The sequence below is a fragment of the Brachyhypopomus gauderio genome, chromosome 8 (genome assembly GCF_052324685.1).
Source record: "Brachyhypopomus gauderio isolate BG-103 chromosome 8, BGAUD_0.2, whole genome shotgun sequence".
Taxonomy (NCBI): Eukaryota; Metazoa; Chordata; class Actinopteri; order Gymnotiformes; family Hypopomidae; genus Brachyhypopomus; species Brachyhypopomus gauderio.
This window is the reverse complement of record NC_135218.1, coordinates 8,993,109-9,011,887: the sequence shown is the minus strand read 5'-3', so window position 1 is coordinate 9,011,887 and position 18,779 is coordinate 8,993,109. Positions and strand designations below refer to the sequence as shown.

The 18,779-nt window shown below is 43.1% G+C and overlaps 1 protein-coding gene across 1 annotated transcript in view; it reads right to left on the bottom strand.

The window, feature by feature from the left end:
• Positions 1-2,641: 2,641 nt before the first annotated feature.
• Positions 2,642-18,779, bottom strand: part of magi3b (membrane associated guanylate kinase, WW and PDZ domain containing 3b) — an 84,806-nt gene continuing 68,668 nt past the window's right edge. Inside the window, 14 exon segments of the mRNA XM_077014243.1 lie at positions 2,642-6,273; positions 6,793-6,928; positions 7,667-7,804; positions 7,926-8,031; positions 9,148-9,238; positions 9,941-10,126; positions 10,361-10,549; positions 10,887-11,103; positions 11,205-11,299; positions 12,041-12,218; positions 12,534-12,565; positions 15,118-15,497; positions 15,499-15,652; positions 16,087-16,281. Coding sequence (XP_076870358.1) covers positions 5,174-6,273; positions 6,793-6,928; positions 7,667-7,804; positions 7,926-8,031; positions 9,148-9,238; positions 9,941-10,126; positions 10,361-10,549; positions 10,887-11,103; positions 11,205-11,299; positions 12,041-12,218; positions 12,534-12,565; positions 15,118-15,497; positions 15,499-15,652; positions 16,087-16,281 — 3,197 coding nt within the window. The 3' untranslated portion in view covers positions 2,642-5,173.

Below are 18,779 nucleotides of genomic sequence, written 5' to 3'. Positions count from 1 at the left end.
ATGAAATGTTTTCATGGCAAGTTTGACAGGCCTCACTTATTTATTTTGCATTTTTATCATCGTAGTAACGTCCACAGTGTATGGGCATTGGATATAAAGTAATTAAATTAAAAGGACTTCTTCAAAAGGACTACATTGTTAGTGTTTAACACTGTCCTTGGCATATTTCTGGGAGTTATTTTTGTGGGGAGCGAATTATGTCATGCTGAACAAATGCCAGATGATGCTTTGTAGCCTACCTATAACAGGATTCACCACTTCACATTACACTCATTCCAAGCTATTTTTCTGTAAAAAAAAAAAAAGATCTCTTAAACATCTCTAAACGTCCTTATACCCCTTCGTCTTCTTTAGTCACTAAAGCAATGGCAAACGGTTCTGCCCTATCACATGTGTACTGTGGCCTTATCTTAAAACCAGTGCCCCACCCATATTGCTACTTAGAGAAAGATAGCAGACATAGTTTGACTACTTTCGTAGCGTGGCAGACCATAACAATTGAGCCTCGGTCATGCCAACATAAAAGAAAGAAAGTGCTAAAATGAAAATCTAGAGTTGGTACCATCTAGCTCTGCTCAGCTCAGTCATGAAGCACTTTGCCAATGACGTTGATATCTGTTTCAATTGAGCAACAAGTACAATACCGAAATACTTTACCCATAACAGCATAGATTAAAATGTAAGAAATTACATCAAAAAATGTCCTTCACTAATGTTACACAGAGAAGTTACATAACAGCTCTTGGGTGATCCCTGGTGGCATGACGTATGTATATCATTCATATTGTAAAATAAGAGCCCCTTTCCAGAACAGGTATTAAATTAAGACAGGTATTGAATAAAATAGCTCTTAAACTAGAACAGTTAAACAAGGTATTGAAAGTGACATATTGATACTTAACTTCAGATGAATTTGCACTGAGCTATGGCCTTCTAAATTATTGAAAAATTACTGGACTGAAATCACCTGTAAAATTATGAATTACTGACTGCATATGGTGCTTGCTAAGGTTGCTTAAAGATTCCCTCATATGGATCCAGAAAAAGCATAAAATTCTGGAAGAATGCAGAAATAAATCTCAGAAACCTTAATGCAGTGGCCTGAAGGGAAAATAATTGCTGGAAAATTTGCAAATAAAGACGCTGACCAATAAGATGACTTAGTGTTAGGATAATGGAAAAATGAAATAAATAAATCAAACAAACAAACATAACAATACCCAATTGATTCAAATTTGATTGATCCTGCAATCTATATGCAATCTATATGAGCTGTAGAAACATCTGAGTAGTTCTTAAACTATATTAGAGGCTCTGGGAAGCAATGTTGTTTCAGGCAGTTGTGAAGTACAGCCATTACAGTGGTAATGCAATACCTTCTTGATTTGAAACAGCATTTTCCAAAGGGATGAAAATGGCTCTTAAAAACACATAATGTGTTCTTCTAGACCTCTAAAGCAAACATGAGCCTGGTTGCTAGGCTGCTGCTCAGAGGTTGTACTGGTATGAGCTTTTTATAGGTGCTTCTTTATACACCCTCTGTACCCAAGCAAAATTCATTTCAAGTGAAGCGTACAAAGATGATTTCTGAAAAATACAGTTATTGTTATTTTTTTTACCTTTATACGCAGTGTCTAAAAAGCATAATCGATGATTGCATAAAGTCTGGTCAACATTGGGGATTTGAATGTAGCTGCAGTGTGTTTGTCTCTTTGGGTCATGTTTGTGCACCCAAAGTGAAATGTTCTCATCTGCATGTATTTTATACTTTCAAAAGCATAAACAATACTCTCTCTTTTGACAAGAGAAGTTAAATCAAAAGTGCAAGTGAAGCACTTATCTACTCATGGACCCACATTAATATTTCACCTGTAAATTTTATCTTTTAAATCATGATTAGGATGTGATTAGGGCCTTTCCTACTTGTGTCTCAGAAAGTGCTTTAGATTTAGTCCAAGACTATGCTTAATGCCTAGGGGACCATCCTAAGGAATTTATTGGTAAAAAGCACAACTTTTTGCATGACTGTAAATATACAAAATGTTATATACTAAATATGCAAACAGTTTTTGCAAAGTTTTGTTTTCTGTTGGTATCAACTTTTCTCGGCTCTGTTAATAATTTCTTCTGACCTACTGGTGTTTTTAAAAGTGTCATCATGATTTGTTGTACATGTGTATGTGAATTATCACATCAACAGTTATTTCATATTCCACAATGCATTAGAGATCTGTAGTTCTGTAGATTATCTCTGATCAAGTACAAAATGGCCTTTTTAATCAAGTCAGGTGTTTTATTTGGTTATTATTTGGCTAGTTGGCATGTTGGGTTATACAAGTTGGCTTCTAATTATCACTGTCATGGGTACATGATACATGGGTTTCCTAAATCATTCTGCCATCCACTGAATTAAGTTGTTCCGCATTATTTAAATTTCCTGACTTTGTAGTTTTTCAGTCTTGAAAGTGCATGCATATGAGGGTTCCCTTACTCACACCCTGCGGACAATAGTTTTTTTTTATTAAGATGTTGTAAAATTAAGATAATACACAATTTAGTTACACATGATGAAAACACAAATGCATAGTTTGATAAAATCATCTTTGTAATAGATTTCACAGTTTAAGTGAGTCCACAGGGTGTTTGAGCTAGGTCCACATGGTATTTGAGCTGGGTCCACAGAGTTTGAGCTGGGTCCACAGAATTTGAGCTGGATCCAAAGGGTTTGAATATTAACCAAAGTACGGGTTTGCAGTACAGTGCAGTATCATAGAAAATTGAGTTTCTCAGTGCCAAAATTCCTTCCCTTTGTGTTCACTGTTGGCAATGGAGACTGAAGCGTTCAGGTCCTGGGTCTAGTATGAATAGTTTGTAAAGCATTTCAAAGACCATGCTGTGCAGCACATTAGCAGTATCTGTAGTTATTATGCTGCCTTAAGCACATCTAATGTCTTGAAAGATTCAACCTCAACTACACTGTCTACACTACACTACACTGAAGCTAATGAACCGCCAATCAGATGCTACAATTACATTTAACTACTGACATACAGCAAGGGATACTGACAAAAGGAAATCATCTTTTTTCCATAAAACTTTATTTTTACAGTGCATGACCAGAACACTTGAACAAGGTTATTTTAGATTTTGATCAACTTTGGATGTTTTTTTTTCTCTTTATTTTTGTTTGTTTTAAATACAAAAATAATGGAGTGAATTTACATCTCTATTTGTTTTTCTGAGAGCACTAAACAACATATTTATAAAGATGCTGTACAATATTTAAACATTTACATCTTGGACAACATGATATACAGACTAGTAGGATTTCACCACCTGTGATGAAATGATGCAGTGCTGCATATTTCAGCTTTGCTAAGTGGTGGGCTGTGTACTCGCTGCTGAAAATGTCACGACCTTTTGACATGGTGTCCACTTTCAGCATTGAACTCTGTTCTGTTGAAGATCCCCAACATTTGTGGTGCCAATACCAACCCAGTGGCATATATCTGTGACTCTTGTTTTTTTGTTTATAAATGAATAAAGAAGGGCTGTTTTCTAGATGAAAACCAGGCGATTCATCATCTGTGTCAGAACTGAGCACAAATGCCATTCTGACCACTGAATGACAAACATGTCAAAGCTGTCACAGATGACTGTTAACTTGTGTACATCCATTTGTACCCTGAGGTGAACTGCAAAAGATACACAGTACAATGCACACAGGATGTCCTCCGTACCATTGGTAATGGCAGAACATGTCAGCTACCTTACCAGTCGACCTGTCAAACATCACAACAACGAGCCACCATTTTAAACAGCCCTTAATGCTACACACGATTCCTCATGAGCAAGGATGGATAATTTATGGAAAAATTTTAAATGACAGCATAATGACAGCAATACCTGCAATATATCTATTTTAAGAAAAACTAGAATCCTTTTCACATTTCTTCACCATGGACTGGTATGTTAACATACTGAATTTCTAACATACATTCATTCTTACAAAGACATCTCAGACAAGTGGAGACTGCATCTCTGATAATCTTTCATAAAGACAGATATTCTCCCACCGGCTGGAGGGCTAGATTACTTACAATGCCTGAATTTGTGTTCAGTTGGGAGCTAGACATCCAGGAAAAGTGAAGAAAAATGAAATACCAAAGATCACAGAACATTTGAAAATACTCCTGCATGTACCATTAGTTTTCTTGAGTTAAAAGTATTTGCTACAAGGTAAAACTACCATGGTGCTTACTTTATACTTTGGAACTTTACACATCATGTTCAATGACTCCATATGGCTACATGTCTCTATGTCTCTATGCCCAATTACACAAGTTTCATAAAAATAGAAAAAAACAGCACAAGTTTCTGGTCTTTTGCGATAATATGATTTAAAGATCAATAATAATTCGTGCGTGCTGAAGACAGAAGTTCAGTCTAAAGCTAGTTGACTTCAGAGACTTAGTAGCCTCAAAACCTCCGCTATTAAGAGTCTGGTTGAAGGACATCCTTTTCTGCCACTGAAAAAGGCATGCGACAAAGCGACTTGAGGGCTGAAAGTCTTTGTTTTTTGCATGCAGTAAAAGGATACTCTTTGGGCTACGGGCAACATGAGTTTTGAATGTGTAGAAAACTCCAAAGTCAGGTTTTACGCTTATGGACTTGTAAGGAGTGGCAGTCCCTTTTGTTGTATATGGGTGAAGTGTGCAGTGGTGTCTAGTGGAGACTCCAAACATTTTCAGAGCTTTTTTTTTTTTTTTACTGTGGACTGGTATAAATCAGGACGTGTTTGAGGGAATGTTGGCAGAATGGAGTCTTGTGAACAACAGAAGCCTTGCGAGGGATAGCCGTCTCGTTCAAAGTCTCACTCAAGAGCACAATACTCGGTGTGGATCGGGCAAAAGCAGATTAGCAGCAACTCCATTTTGACTGCTTTCACCCATCCTGTGTATAAGAAAATCAGCAATTATGGTGTCTGTGAAAACAGACCAAAAACCTAGCGTACACTACAGCAGATGCTGTGCCTGTCAGGAGATGCCAGACTTGTAAACATGACGGAGGTGTGAAGCGTGCCGGAGCAGATCCCGTTTGTGTTCTAGCGAAAGCTAGGAGTGAGGCAATGGGTAAAATCTGCAACGTCCAGTGAGTTGAGCACATGCTTTAACTACCTGTAAAAATCACGCATGACCTCTTCGTGAGTAAGAATGCGAGCAGAGCTGGGCACCTTCCTGACACCAGAGCTAGCATGCTCAAGTTTGCTGAGAGTGTAGCTTGTCCTTGTGCTCTGTGGTGTATCTTTAGTGGTCATTTCTTCCAAGTGTTCATTCTTACCCTCTCTTTGCTTGACCATTGCCTTATATACCTGTCTATTCCTGTTTTCCTCCTCAGTTATCGCCCTTGAATCACTCTGTGAATCTTGACACCTTCTCTCTTGAATTCTTTTCTCTCCTTTGTGCCTATGCTGGACACTACTCTTCTTGCCTCTAGATTTGATGCCATTTGCATTTTGTTCCTCCCCTTGTGGTTGCTTCTTCCTTCTCAAGATTCTCTTTAGCTCCGCCTCTTCTTCTAACCCCACCCCTGTGTCCACGCTCCCTGACCATTTCAATTCTGTTGTGTCCCTGTCCTTGCTGTGTCCCTTCCTTTCTCTGGTATATTCCCTTTCTGCCCTCTCATTGTCTTCTTTCTTTTCTTCCCGTCGAGATGTCCTCTTTGACCAACTTTCCTCTAGTGCCCTCTTTGCCTCAATGGCTGCCAATTTCTCTTCCTCCACTTTTAAACTCCTGGGTTGTTTTTTGCTGTGCCTGCTGAACTCTTGAGTGCCTTGTGACGGATTATCTCTGGGTTTGTGAGAGTTGCGAAATTCATCTTTGGTTTTAGATAGACTACTAAGTTTCTTATCGTTATGTTTTTTTGTAACTTCAGAGTCAAAGTTGTGTTCTCTAGATTGACCTTTCTGAAAGTATTTGGGCTCCAGGGCTGTGAGAGATGCAGGGTCTCGAGATTTGTTACTCGTTCCTTTGCTGCTCTCTTTGGAGCGAGGAAACAGACTAGATGCAGACTCAGAGACACTTGGAGAGAGGGCAGAGGAGCTCTTCCATGCTGTGTTCTCTTTCTTTCCTGAGGAAGAGGGGGGTGAGAGGGATTGCACAACAGGTGAACAGAACAAAAATGGCAAAGCATCAGATGGCAGTGGGTTGGAGAGGAAAACATCTTCTGGAGAGTTTAGAGCTGAAGAGACTTTTGGATCTGCGGTTTCAGAGTCTGGAGTAAACAAACAGCAAAACACCATCTAATATACACTTCAGCCAAAACCAGAGAAACTGGAAAATCTAGAAGAGCACATTTATGCCAAAAGTTAAATATAGATGCCAAAGAAGCCAAGTTGAAAGTTGTATTCCACCAAAATGTTCTTTGGATTTTTAATGAATGTTCATATATTTTTATATCTGTGTCATCTATTAAATAAGTCAGCAGACTTGCAGAATAGGAAGATGGGGAGATCATATGGAATTATTTTTTTTTATATTTTGGTGGAACACAAGTTTTTGTAAGATATGAGAGCAGTTAGCAAGTTCAGAAATGAATACGCTCTAGCAAGGAAGTAAGGAGGGTGAAGATTACCAAGGTGGCAAAGCCCCAGAGGCAGAGGAACGTTAGTGATGGTGCTCCTGTGGGTAGTAACATATAGCAGAGGAACTTACAGTACCTGAAGAAAGAAAGAAATGTTAATTAGCAAGTAGAAGGTAGCAGGCGATATCACAGACGGAGGGACGGACTTACTGTCGGACACCAGCCCCTGTCCAGGTCTCAGAAGGAGCAGAACTTTGTTTCCTCCAGCCTGGATCAGTTCTATTGCTCTGGTGTGACTGATGCCCTGGGTGGGCTCCCCATTGATCTCCACTATCTGATCTCCAACCTGTGTGTAGAACATGATGGCATCTTATTAAGCCATGATTGTGGTGGTAAACGAAGAAGTCTACTAGCACCAACATGCTAAGATGGGAGGCTCATTGGAATTTTTTTAAATCTCAGCTTGGAAGCTTATTTTTCTTATCATTCTGAGATGACAACTCATTAATCTACATAGTCTCTGTTCCAGCTGGCATTAGTTCCATAGTGATGTCTGGATCTGGTGAGATCTCACACTGGTACCAGGGCGTACACCTGTGAAACTTTCAAATGCCGTCTCACAGTATTTTAATCCCACGTGTTTATAGCTGCCTTACATCATTTATCAAATTTGTTTCACAAAAATGCTGGGTTACATTCCAGCAGTCTTGATCATGGAGCTGGGGTTTCTGGTTTCTGAGGCATGCAATTAGCAAACAATTGGCTTCCGTTTGGACTCGGTCCTGCCCCAACAGGGAGGGGTGATTCTATTTCAGTGCTGCAACAGATCCAGACAGCTCTGCCACCTGGAGATCAAAGGGACGAGCTGAGCGCTGCAGGTGTGCTACAGCACAGGTGTGCACCGGCCATGGTCTCACTTTGTTCCCTGTATAATTAACCCAACCTAGCAGAACTGATCGGATGAAGTTTGGATGAAGTTAAGAAGTATGATGCAGCATCAGTGGGCACATTGGCAAATGTCTTCACAAAGTCTTTGTAAGTGGTAGCTAGCCAACAGCTGAATGTCTCCAGTTGTGCTAATTACCTGAATCCTCCCGTCCATGAGGGCGGGGCCATCCTCAGCCAATCGCAGGATGTAGAGGCCCATGTTATACTCCGTCCCACCTCTTAGACTAAAGCCAAAACCACGAGGGCTACGCTCCAGCTCCACCAGAATACAGCCCTGTGAGGAACAAAAAACAAACATTTAAGAGCTTTCTGTTTCTCAGGTCTGGTTCTGTGGTATATTCCTTGTAAGCATGTTTATAGATAACCCCCTAATACAGTGTTATTTTGCCACTTGCCTGTTTGGAGCCTGTAACACACAGTGTTCCTTTCTCGCTCATGGGAAGAGTTTTATATTCTGCCCAGGCCAGTTCATCTCTGGTCTCCTCCATGTCCAGATTATACCTACGGGTAACCAGTGTTGCGAATAACGCCGTTAAAAATAACGGCGTTAGGTAACGTCATCATTTTGTCAGTAACGGGATAATATAATTAGTTACTTTTCCTGTCGTTACAACGCCGTTTACGTTACTGGTCATTAAAAGCGGTGCGTTACTATATATTGATATACTAATGCGAGCGGACCGCTGCCCAGGCTAGTGAGGAGTAACAGATCCCGATAGGTCACAGTTCTCGGTGTAACACCTGTTTAACTTAACAAGTCAGTAAGCGATTGGCTAAGGCAGCGTTATGATAGCCAATCAGAGCCAGTGTTTTTACACGCGCGCCGAAGCACGCGAGTGACACGACACAAACGGAGAAGAGGCCGAAATGGCGTCAGGTGCAAGCCGAAGAAAACTAGAACTTTCAAGGCGATATAAACATTATTTAAGAAAATACTTGAAGTTCCTGAATGTCTACCAGACTGGGTATTTGATTTATTTAATTAAGAATAGAGGTTTTATTGTTAAGTTTACTTCTGTTGTAAACAAAGCAGTTGTCTCAGGTTGAGAGAATTTAATTTAATTTCATAGATGTAAATGCACTTTATATAGTGTAACTGTTTACTTTTGCTTTTTTTTCCCAAAGATTTGGGATATTAAAGGACTTTATCCTGCACTGGTCTGTGGATGTGCAATAAATATCAAAAGTTAAACAATTTTCTGATCTACTCATTTCAACTGACTGTGAAAACTGCTTAAAAAAAACTTAATTAATTGGCATATAACCTTTTTTTAATTGTAACGCAAATAGTTACTTTCCCTGGTAACGAGTTACTTTTATTATAGAGTAATTCAGTTACTAACTCAGTTACTTTTTTAAACAAGTAGTGAGTAACTATAACTAATTACTTTTTTAAAGTAACGTTCCCAACACTGCGGGTAACACACACAGCACAACTCTGCTAACTCACCGCTAAAAGAGCAGTGAGGACCTCGGCTAATTAAACCAGTTAATTATTTGTTAAGGTTATATATGAGTTAGCTAATTATGACAAAAAATTCAGTGTAATTTTGTGATGAATCAATATATAATGCAATGTATCCTGTGTGTCTGATCCAGTTGTGAGTTTGAGGTTACCTTTCTTCCTGTGTGGTAGATTTCAGTGCTCTGTGCTGCAGTGCTGGACTCTGTTTGGCTGAGCTTGCTCCTGAGGGTGGGCCCTTGTATTCTGGACAGCCAATGAAGACAGATTAAATGAGCAGAACTGTATAAGCTTATTGTAGAACAAAAAGAATATTCTATCACATACTTCAAAAATAATACCAGTAATGTCAACTGCAAAAGTGTTGTAAATCATTCCTCTATGACAGGTAAACGATAAGATATAGAAGCAGTTCATAGTTTGTCAGGTATTACCATAAAATATAACAGCCCAGTTATGTCATTTACAGATGTGCTAAATGGGTTTCTAACAGCATTTTGTGATTCTGAAATTATGCTCTAAAATTGTGCATTTGTCAAATTAGAGTATTTAAAATGACCCCTTTTGACACTTGGTGCTGGAACATTCCTTTAAGGTTAAAATAATCCACTTATACACTGTGTAATGTGTTTTTCCTTCCTTTCAGAAGTACCAATAAACAGAATGTATGTTTATTTAATTTCCTCAATAGTCCAAAATACTATAAAACAGAAGTGGAAGAGAAGTGAAACGTATTTTCACAATAATGCTGAAATATGATGTCTTCCTTAACTAACTAAGAAATGATTCCATATGTTGGAGGTAAACAGGTTAGTTTTCAGCGAGCCTCAGCCAACTCCAGTTTTTATTGACTTTGTGAAGTGTTAGACAAGAGAGTAATGGAAGGGAATGATTTTCAGTCAGATGTCTGTCTCCTTCAGGCCAATTGCCCATCGAGTGCTAACTTACCGTCCTCGGGTACCACAGAGAGCGTGACGGCACTGCCGGCCTCTTTGATAAGCTGCACAATGTCACTGTGAGAGAGCTGGATGATGGAGTGGCCGTTAACAGCCAAGATGCGGTCACCCACGCTCAGCAGACCGCATCGGTCAGCCGGACTGCCCTCGATGATGCGGCCGATCTTGTGAGGGATCACTGGACGTACAAACACACACACACACACACACACAAACTGCTCATTAGCCATGTGAGCTAGTATGTGAGTTGATATATTATAAGACTGCATCGTCGAGGTGGCACAAGGGTGATTTGCAGAGTCTGCAGGAAACACTGGCACCATGTGCAATGTGGCGCGCTGTTCGTGTTTGTACACAATCTACAAGGAGAGTCCAGGCCCTGTGTTAGAGAAGCCTTCCCTCGTTCAGTTACCTCCGGGCGGGGGCTTGCATTTCGAAGTGAGGATGACGAAGCCGAACCCTTCGCTGTCCTTGCGATGGAGCGTGATGTCGAACGACTCGTAGTCCAAGCCGCTCAGGGCGTGGCCGTGCCGCAGTCTCGGAGAACCGTTCACCAGCACCGGAGTCATGGTGGTCTGCAGGCCGGGGTCGTCCACCACCTCTGCGCAGGACACACCCTCAGTCAGCAGGCAGCCTGTGAAGAATGCTCCAGTTTGTGGTTCTGGTCGGCAACCAAGCCCGCCCAGACAAAGCTCTTTAGGCAGACGCTCCGAACTCCCCCAACACTATGGCTGACCGCTTGGGCTCTTCCTACAACATTTCATCTGTGCCTGGCCTACATACTCAGTCTACACCAGCTGGGAAATATGCGTTTGTCAGCTTGACCAAACAAATCTTCACTTCTTGCTGGAATCTTTAAACAGTCTTCACTTTTATTGCGATTCATGGTGGAAACTTTACGGCCCATGGGGCGGGTAGGACTGAGGAGAGGGTGTTACCTTCTCCTGGCCCCTGAAGCTCACCCCTGAAGACGACCTTCCGGCGGACGGACAGCAGGACCTGCCCGTTGCGTGCGGCGTTGGTCATCAGATCAAGCACCTGCTTGTGGGACTTCCCCTTCACCGTGATGCCGTCGATGGCCATGAGCTCGTCGCCCGCCCGCAGTCGCCCGTCCTTCTCCGCCGCTCCCTGCCGGATGACGGCGCCGATGTAGACCTAGCGGGGGGGCGCACACGTTCGGGTCAGCGCTACTGCTTACAAAGCTAGGTTTCATTAAAGCTAAGGTCAAAGGGGACGGGTCAGAGATCATTACTCACTGGCTGCTCAGGTCTCTCTCCGCCGAGCACACGAAATCCGAATCCGGTCTCCTGGTCTCTCTTTATAAACACATCCAGCTCTTTATATTGAGCCACTGTAGCAAAACAGAGCCACAAGGCAGCCATTAAGTAAACCAAACAGCACGTTAACAATACATTAACAACCAGGGCCCCATTTCCCAACATCATCATCGTGTTAAAAACATCTTAAATGAGGGTGAGAGTGTGAGAGAGTGAGAGTGTGAGAGTGTGTGTATTCAGTGTAGGGCCAACTCTGCCATTTCAAGATGATCTTTGTTTTGTGATGCCTTTGGGAAACCCAGCACTGTTTGGTTAAGCGCAAGGTGAAATCAATGAAATGATTTTCTTTGTGTAAGCTCGCATCCTCTCTGCACCTGACCTGATCTTGTACACGCAAACTACAAATGGCTCAAGTGCCTGTGAGTTGCTGCTTTAGAAGGATTCATATTACACTTGCATGCGGAGCTCAAATGTAGGTGTAATCCCCTGCTAGACATCTTCAAATGCTCCAAAACTCAAAAAAAAAAAAAAAAACCTTATTTAATTAAATAATTTTTTACGATATCTCAGATTACCTTTACGCTATTTTTTATTGAATCAATTATTATTTGTGAAAAATATAATTGCAGGTAATTATGACAAGTGTTCGGAGAGGGTCTCTCTAAGTTGCTTAACCATTATTTCTAACCCTAATAAGTGATTAAGGCTGATAGTTTCTGAACTGGCACAATAAGGTGGATCCAAGGATGAGAAATAAAATGCTCCCTTCTTTTGTTGGGATAACACTGATAAAGTCATGCCCCACCAAGACTCACAAGTATTGTTAACTGTGGCTTTGGCCGTGGACTGGCTGGGGGCGTGGTCTCGGCTGGGGGCGTGGTCTCGTCTGGGGGAGCTACAAGGCAGTGTGCTAGAGTAATAGGTGAGTGCCTGGGGAACTCCAACGTCATGGCAACGCTCCAGAGTTTCCAGACTGGTGCTCATTTCTTGTCTCTGTTGGGGGCAAATAAACAGAGCGCCGTCAGCAACATTCAGAACAATATTTTCTACTGAATTCAACAAAGACAAAGAAACTCAATCTGTAAAGAGGACCCATTCAACAGTAAATGCCAAGTCACACTGGCTTCAAATTTGTAAATGCTTGTTCCAGTTGTGGTTTATTCATCTAAAGCTCTCTTTGCTTTGGCTAACAAAAAGAACATGAATGCTGGAATAGGCACCCTAATGAACACCGTGCCTTGAGAACCAGGCATGATAACAATGGAGGCCTTGAAATAGTGAGATTTAAACATTTACTATCATACTCACTGGTCTTAAACTCTTCACTGGGGAAGTTTGGCCTAAAGGGAAAAACAGGAAAAGGAGAAAAATCATTTTAACAAAAGAACAAAAACAATAAAAAGATGACACTTTGATACCTCGTCATAAAAATGGCAATAAATGATGTATATCTAGAAAAGAACATTTTTATAAATCTTTATATTACCAGCACTAATTTTCTAAATGCACTTTTCAAAAGATAACCAGAGATTTAACTCCTAGTGAAACAAATTGGAGGTAAGATAGCTGAAGATATCAGACAACTGAGCTGAAAGTCATATATCATCTACGAAGGAGACAGGAGCAGAGAGACAGGGGCAGAGAGACAGGAGCAGAGAGACAGGAGTAGACAGACAGGAGTAGAAAGACAGGAGCAGACAGACAGGAGTAGAGAGACAGGAGTAGAGAGACAGGAGCAGAGAGATAGGAGTAGACAGACAGGAGTAGAGAGACAGGAGCAGACAGACAGGAGTAGACAGACAGGAGTAGAGAGACAGGAGCAGAGAGACAGGAGCAGACAGATAGGAGCAGAGAGACAGGAGCAGAGAGACAGGAGCAGACAGACAGGAGCAGACAGACAGGAGTAGACAGACAGGAGCAGACAGACAGGAGTAGAGAGACAGGAGCAGACAGACAGGAGCAGAGAGCCAGGAGCAGACAGACAGGAGCAGAGAGACAGGAGTAGAGAGACAGGAGCAGACAGACAGGAGCAGAGAGACAGGAGTAGAGAGACAGGAGTAGACAGACAGGAGAAGAGAGACATGAGTAGAGAAACAGGAGCAGACAGACAGGAGCAGACAGACAGGAGCAGACAGACAGGAGCAGACACACAGGAACAGAGAGACAGGAGTAGAGAGACAGGAGCAGAGAGACATGAGCAGAGAAACAGGAGCAGACAGACAGGAGCAGACAGACAGGAGTAGAGAGACAGGAGCAGAGAGACAGGAGTAGAGAAACAGGAGCAGACAGACAGGAGCAGACACACAGGAGCAGAGAGACATGAGCAGAGAAACAGGAGCAGACAGACAGGAGTAGAGAGACAGGAGCAGAGAGACAGGGAGAGTGCGGCAGCAGGAGAGATTCCGATGGAGCAGAGACATGCACAACATCCTAATGACCACACTTCCATCTGTCAAATATAATGCCCTCCATTATCCACCATAACCCCCTCCCCCCACACATATACACATTACATTACTCAACCAACTACCCCCACCACAACACATTACCCACCCAACTACCCCCACCACACATTACATTAGCCACCCACCACCCCTCCACCCACCCCCACACATTACATCCAGGCCTGATTGGTCTGACTGTCACTCAAGTGAAAATGGAACTCACACGGAACACTCTCTCTCTCTCTCTCTCTCTCTCTCTCTCTCTCTCTCTCTCTCTCTCTCTCTCTCTCTCTCTTCTGTCCCTTTCTCTCTCTCTCTTTCTCAACCCTCTGAATTAATACTCAAAAGGAAGCTTGACTCATTCTCTCTTCTTTCTCTCTCTCGCTCTCTCTGTTTGAATGAAAGAGCAAAGGGAAGTAACTGAAGCTGGCTTCTGTGGTGAGTCAACCTCCACCCTCTCTTTCCCCTAGTCCCTTTTCTCTCGGTCCTCCTTCTTCTCTTTCTCTCTTTTCTTTTGGTCTTTCTCACCGCCTTTCGCCACTCTCTCTTCTTTCACACGTTCTCTCCCCTGCAGCTAATTAGCCTACTCTCGTGGACTTGCGGTAATTCACTACTGATCAAAGCCCGTGCGCAGGGTTCCAGGAGCAGCTAACGATAACAGAGACGCCCCCGAGGAAATAAACCAGTTAGCAGTGCACTGGTGCATCCCACTGCCGAGATGTCCTACTACTGTCGCACATGGCTCCGTGTCCTTGAGGATCTGCCTGACTGGCTTCTTAATCTAGGGCCAGCAAGGTGACCCTATTCCTTCAAGCTGCTTAGCGTGTCGCCTGGCCAGACGCCTGCGTAGACACGCAGCAGACAGCAGCACTTAAAGCTCTCCAAATACAATCTTCAACAACCGGAGCAATGCAAACACCGGTCCAGGGCTTTTGGTCATTATCTTCTGTTCAGTAACATTTAGCCCGCATAAGTGGAACCCTGCCTACATAGCACAGAGAGTGTAGCGCCCGGCCGTGTCTAACATAGGGCTGCTTCACAGGGGAAAGGCGATAGCCTTACATAACACAATGAAAGGAAAATGCTGATAATTAAACTAAACTGGAGAGGAATGTCTCGCTACTAATATAGGCAGTATGAGACTCATTTTGAAGGATCGGGGGAATACTGCACCACCCAAATGACGCATGTATACACACACACATACACACACACACACACACACACACACACACACACACACACACGTATAGACATGCACATGTGCACGGACATGCCAACACAAATTGGCAACACGTTTTTTCCATCACATCACGTACTATGCTGCCTGTTTTTCTTCACTCCGTCTCCCCCACCTTCTTTATCTCCTTTCCTCTCCCGACCTCTCCATCTTCCTCCCCCCTTCTCTTCGTCATCCCCCCCCCCCCCCCCCCCCCCTCACGTCTCACCTCCTCTGAGCACCAGCAGGTTGACCTCGCTCCCCACGGGCAGCTCCTTCAGGAGGTCCACCACCTGGCCGTGGCTGAGGGCCTGCACGTTACGTCGGTTCACCTCCTTGATGACATCGCCCTTCAGCAGGCCGCGACACCACTGGGCGTCCAGGATCATCTTCACCTTCTGGCCCAGCGGGCAGTCGGCGATGGCGAAGCCGAACCCGCCCGGGCCCTTCACCAGTGGCACCGCCACCAGCTCGGGCTGCAGCATGCCCCCCTCGGCCGCGCCGGCCGCCTCTGGCCCGCCGTAGCGAGCTTGTCGGGGGGAACCGCGGCCCGCCTCGCTCTGCGTCGCCAGGGAAGGAGGTGCGGGCAGCGGCGGGGGGGGGGAGCTCCTCGCCGTCCGTGTCCACGTCCACGGGCAGCGCGTAGCCCCTGCACAGGACCATGTCCACGTACTGGTTGACGGGGACGCACTGGAACATGTGGACTACGTCGGCGTGCGTCTTGCCCAGGACCAGCGTGCCATTGATCTCCACGATGACGTCACCTTAGAGGGAGGCAGAGCTCCATTGAGAAAGAGGGTCTGAGCGGGAGGTTCTGAGCAGAGATCTGGGACTGTGTACATATCAAGTGTTTCCTGTACTGTATGTACCACTGGTGTCAAAATATCATCACACTTTGCACAGTCTCCTGGACTCGGGGACTCTGGTGCTGCTCTCAAAATAAAACTCTGCAATGCATTAGATGCTAAAAGCTAAAAGCCACTGGCTAGAGAACCAGAGACTGCCAATATCCTGGTGTTGATATAACACGTGCAGTGTTGAATCAGCCCCTTACAGTGTTTACATAGGGAAATGTAGATTTATTCAGATTCTGAATTCAAGTCCTCGCTGGGGCTCAAAGCTCTGCGATGCTAATTAGCCATTAGCACCGTCCGCACGTCTCGTGTGCCCGGCCACGGTTAAAGCCACTGGAGCTCACCGGATGTCATCTTGTTGTCCTGTGCGGCCGGACCGTCGGCCAGGACGTTCTTCACCTGCAGGAACTCGTCCGGCCGGTCGCCGCCGATGATGGTGAAGCCAAATCCCTGGACTCCCTTCCGCAGGGCGGTGTGGTACAGCTCCCCCTTCAGTTGGGTTGGGTCGCGCGTGAAGCCCAGATTGACCCCCTCGGTACCTGGGAGGAGTGTGTCGGGGGAGACGGGAGTTTTTGACAGAGTGAGAGAATTCATTATAGACCTTTGTACTCTGTTTCATTCTGACACGATTGTTTGACAATACACAAAACAAAAAGGGTTTTTTATGCATACACAGTGCTGTTTAAGAGGAAAGACAGTGTGAGAGTGACGTTGTGAGAGAGAATGTCATTTTCTCGAAACTTCTGTGTGCTTATGCCAGCTTGTTTATGCTTGACTGACACATAATTAAACACATAAAGCATTTCATCCAGTGGGGATAATAAACAGATCCATTATAATTCTTCCTTTCATGGCACTGCAATTGTAAGCATTCATTACCCACTGCGCAGTCCCAAACAATTCTCCTAAATCCCATAATTCCTAGAGATTATACATATTATACTGCTTGTGTTAGCTGATATCCTTCAAAGAATCCCTCTTGAAACATCAAGCTCTCAGATCGTTTTAACATTAAGCTTTCAGTGAAACAAACACACACACACACACACACACACACACACACACACACACACACACACACACACAAGCATTTTTGTACCTTTTCAGTTATATGGTCATACATTTGTCACTTTTGTAGTATAAATATGTAACTACCTATATAGATGTAAGAATAGATGTAAGAATGCAAGAATGTGTTTGTATGAATGTATGGATGATTTTGCAGCCCTAATCCTAAGATTAACCTTAACCCTATCTACCGGTACACACACACACACACACACACACACACACACACACACACACACACACACACACACACACACAGGTACACATAAACGCACGCAGCCATTCACATACTTACAAACAAGCAAATACATGGCAGATTCAAGCTCATCCACACACACACACACACATATATATATATATATACACACACACACACACACACTCACACATATATATATATATATCCATTCACACATATATAATGTATCCATTCTAATATAAGAATGTTTAATATTCTTGAGAGAGAGAGACAAAGAGAGACAGAGAGAAGGAGAGTATGTTAGAAAGATAAAATAAATGTCAGGAAGATAAAATAAATCGTTTTTATTTTGAAATTAGGATTATTTTGAGGGGTAGACAGTAATAGGAGTTTGAGCACACATGTAAACCAAATTTGTTCAGGTTTGCTAAATAAACTTGTATATTGGTCCTATCAAGAGATTTAAGGTCTGGATGGCAGTGAAGTCAAGTCACATGACCAAAATACTACCTGGGCAATAACAACTGAATGTGTTGTCTTCCCTTGCACTGAAGAGACTGTCCTAAGGCCAAGTGAGTTACAAGTGTGTGTGTGTTTGTGTGTGTGTGTGTGTGTGTGTCTACAACTGCTGCCATAATGACTGCAGTAGGTCTCTGCAGTTCGGAAGAGAAATAAAACTGTCAAAACAGTTTAAGGCAACATGGACCTAAGCACGTTTCATAACGTGTTCTATCTATTTCACCTTTTATCTTTGCTTCTTTCAAAAATAGTTAAGAAGACGATGAGAATGAAGAGGAAGAGCGTTCCTAACATGCCCAAATGGCCTTTCGAGTGAGTCCAGTAATAACAGAAACTGCTAGATCCCAACAGTCCCAGCAGTTGGGGTCCTGTCACACGGGCGGGGCCTTGTTTTCCTAACTCTGTCATGCAACCCAGATGATTAAATGGAGGCTGGGATGTGTGTTTTTGCCCTTTTCCGGTAATGTCACAATGTGAAATATTTTCTTCATCATTAGAAAGGAAAGAAAAATCACAATTGTGCAGTGTCCCAGTAGTGGAAGTGTATTGAAGCGTGGAGCACTGAGGAACACAGGCTGAGTGGTCTGCTCAGAGTGTGTGTCAGAGTGTGTGTGCGCTATAGCATGCAAGGAGAAAGAGCCGTGTCTCTTTATGAACAAGTGGAAATGAAATAAAGGATTGGAGCTTGAAATACTGAAAGACTAGGGAAGAGACTGTTGTGTGTGTGTGTGTGTGTGTGTGTGTGTGTGTGTGTGTGTGTGTGTGTGTGTGTGTGTGTGTGTGTGTGTGTGTGTGTGTGTGTGAGAGAGAGAGAGAGTGTGGAGGAAAAGAGTGATGTGGGTTACATGGGGTTGGCAATATCCTTCCATTCTGTCTTTTTTTTCTTTTAGATCTCTCTCTCTCTCTCTCTCTCTCTCACACACACACACACACACACACACAAACATATCTATAATGTATCCACTCTAATATAGGAATGTTTAATTCATATTCTTGAAAGAGAAAGAGAAAAGGAGATTGTTAGAAAGCTAGTTAACTAGGAAAGACAAAATATGCCCTTTTCCTTTTGAAATGTGGATTATTTACAGGTCTAGTCGACACAGTTTTTGTGATACACTTGTATACTGTAAATCACCACAAATAAATCATTACATAGACTGATGTTATGTGCCATATATTATACAATAAACAAGCATAATTTACCTGTGATTGATAATGAAACAAGGCTTAAAATAACTGACACGTATGTAC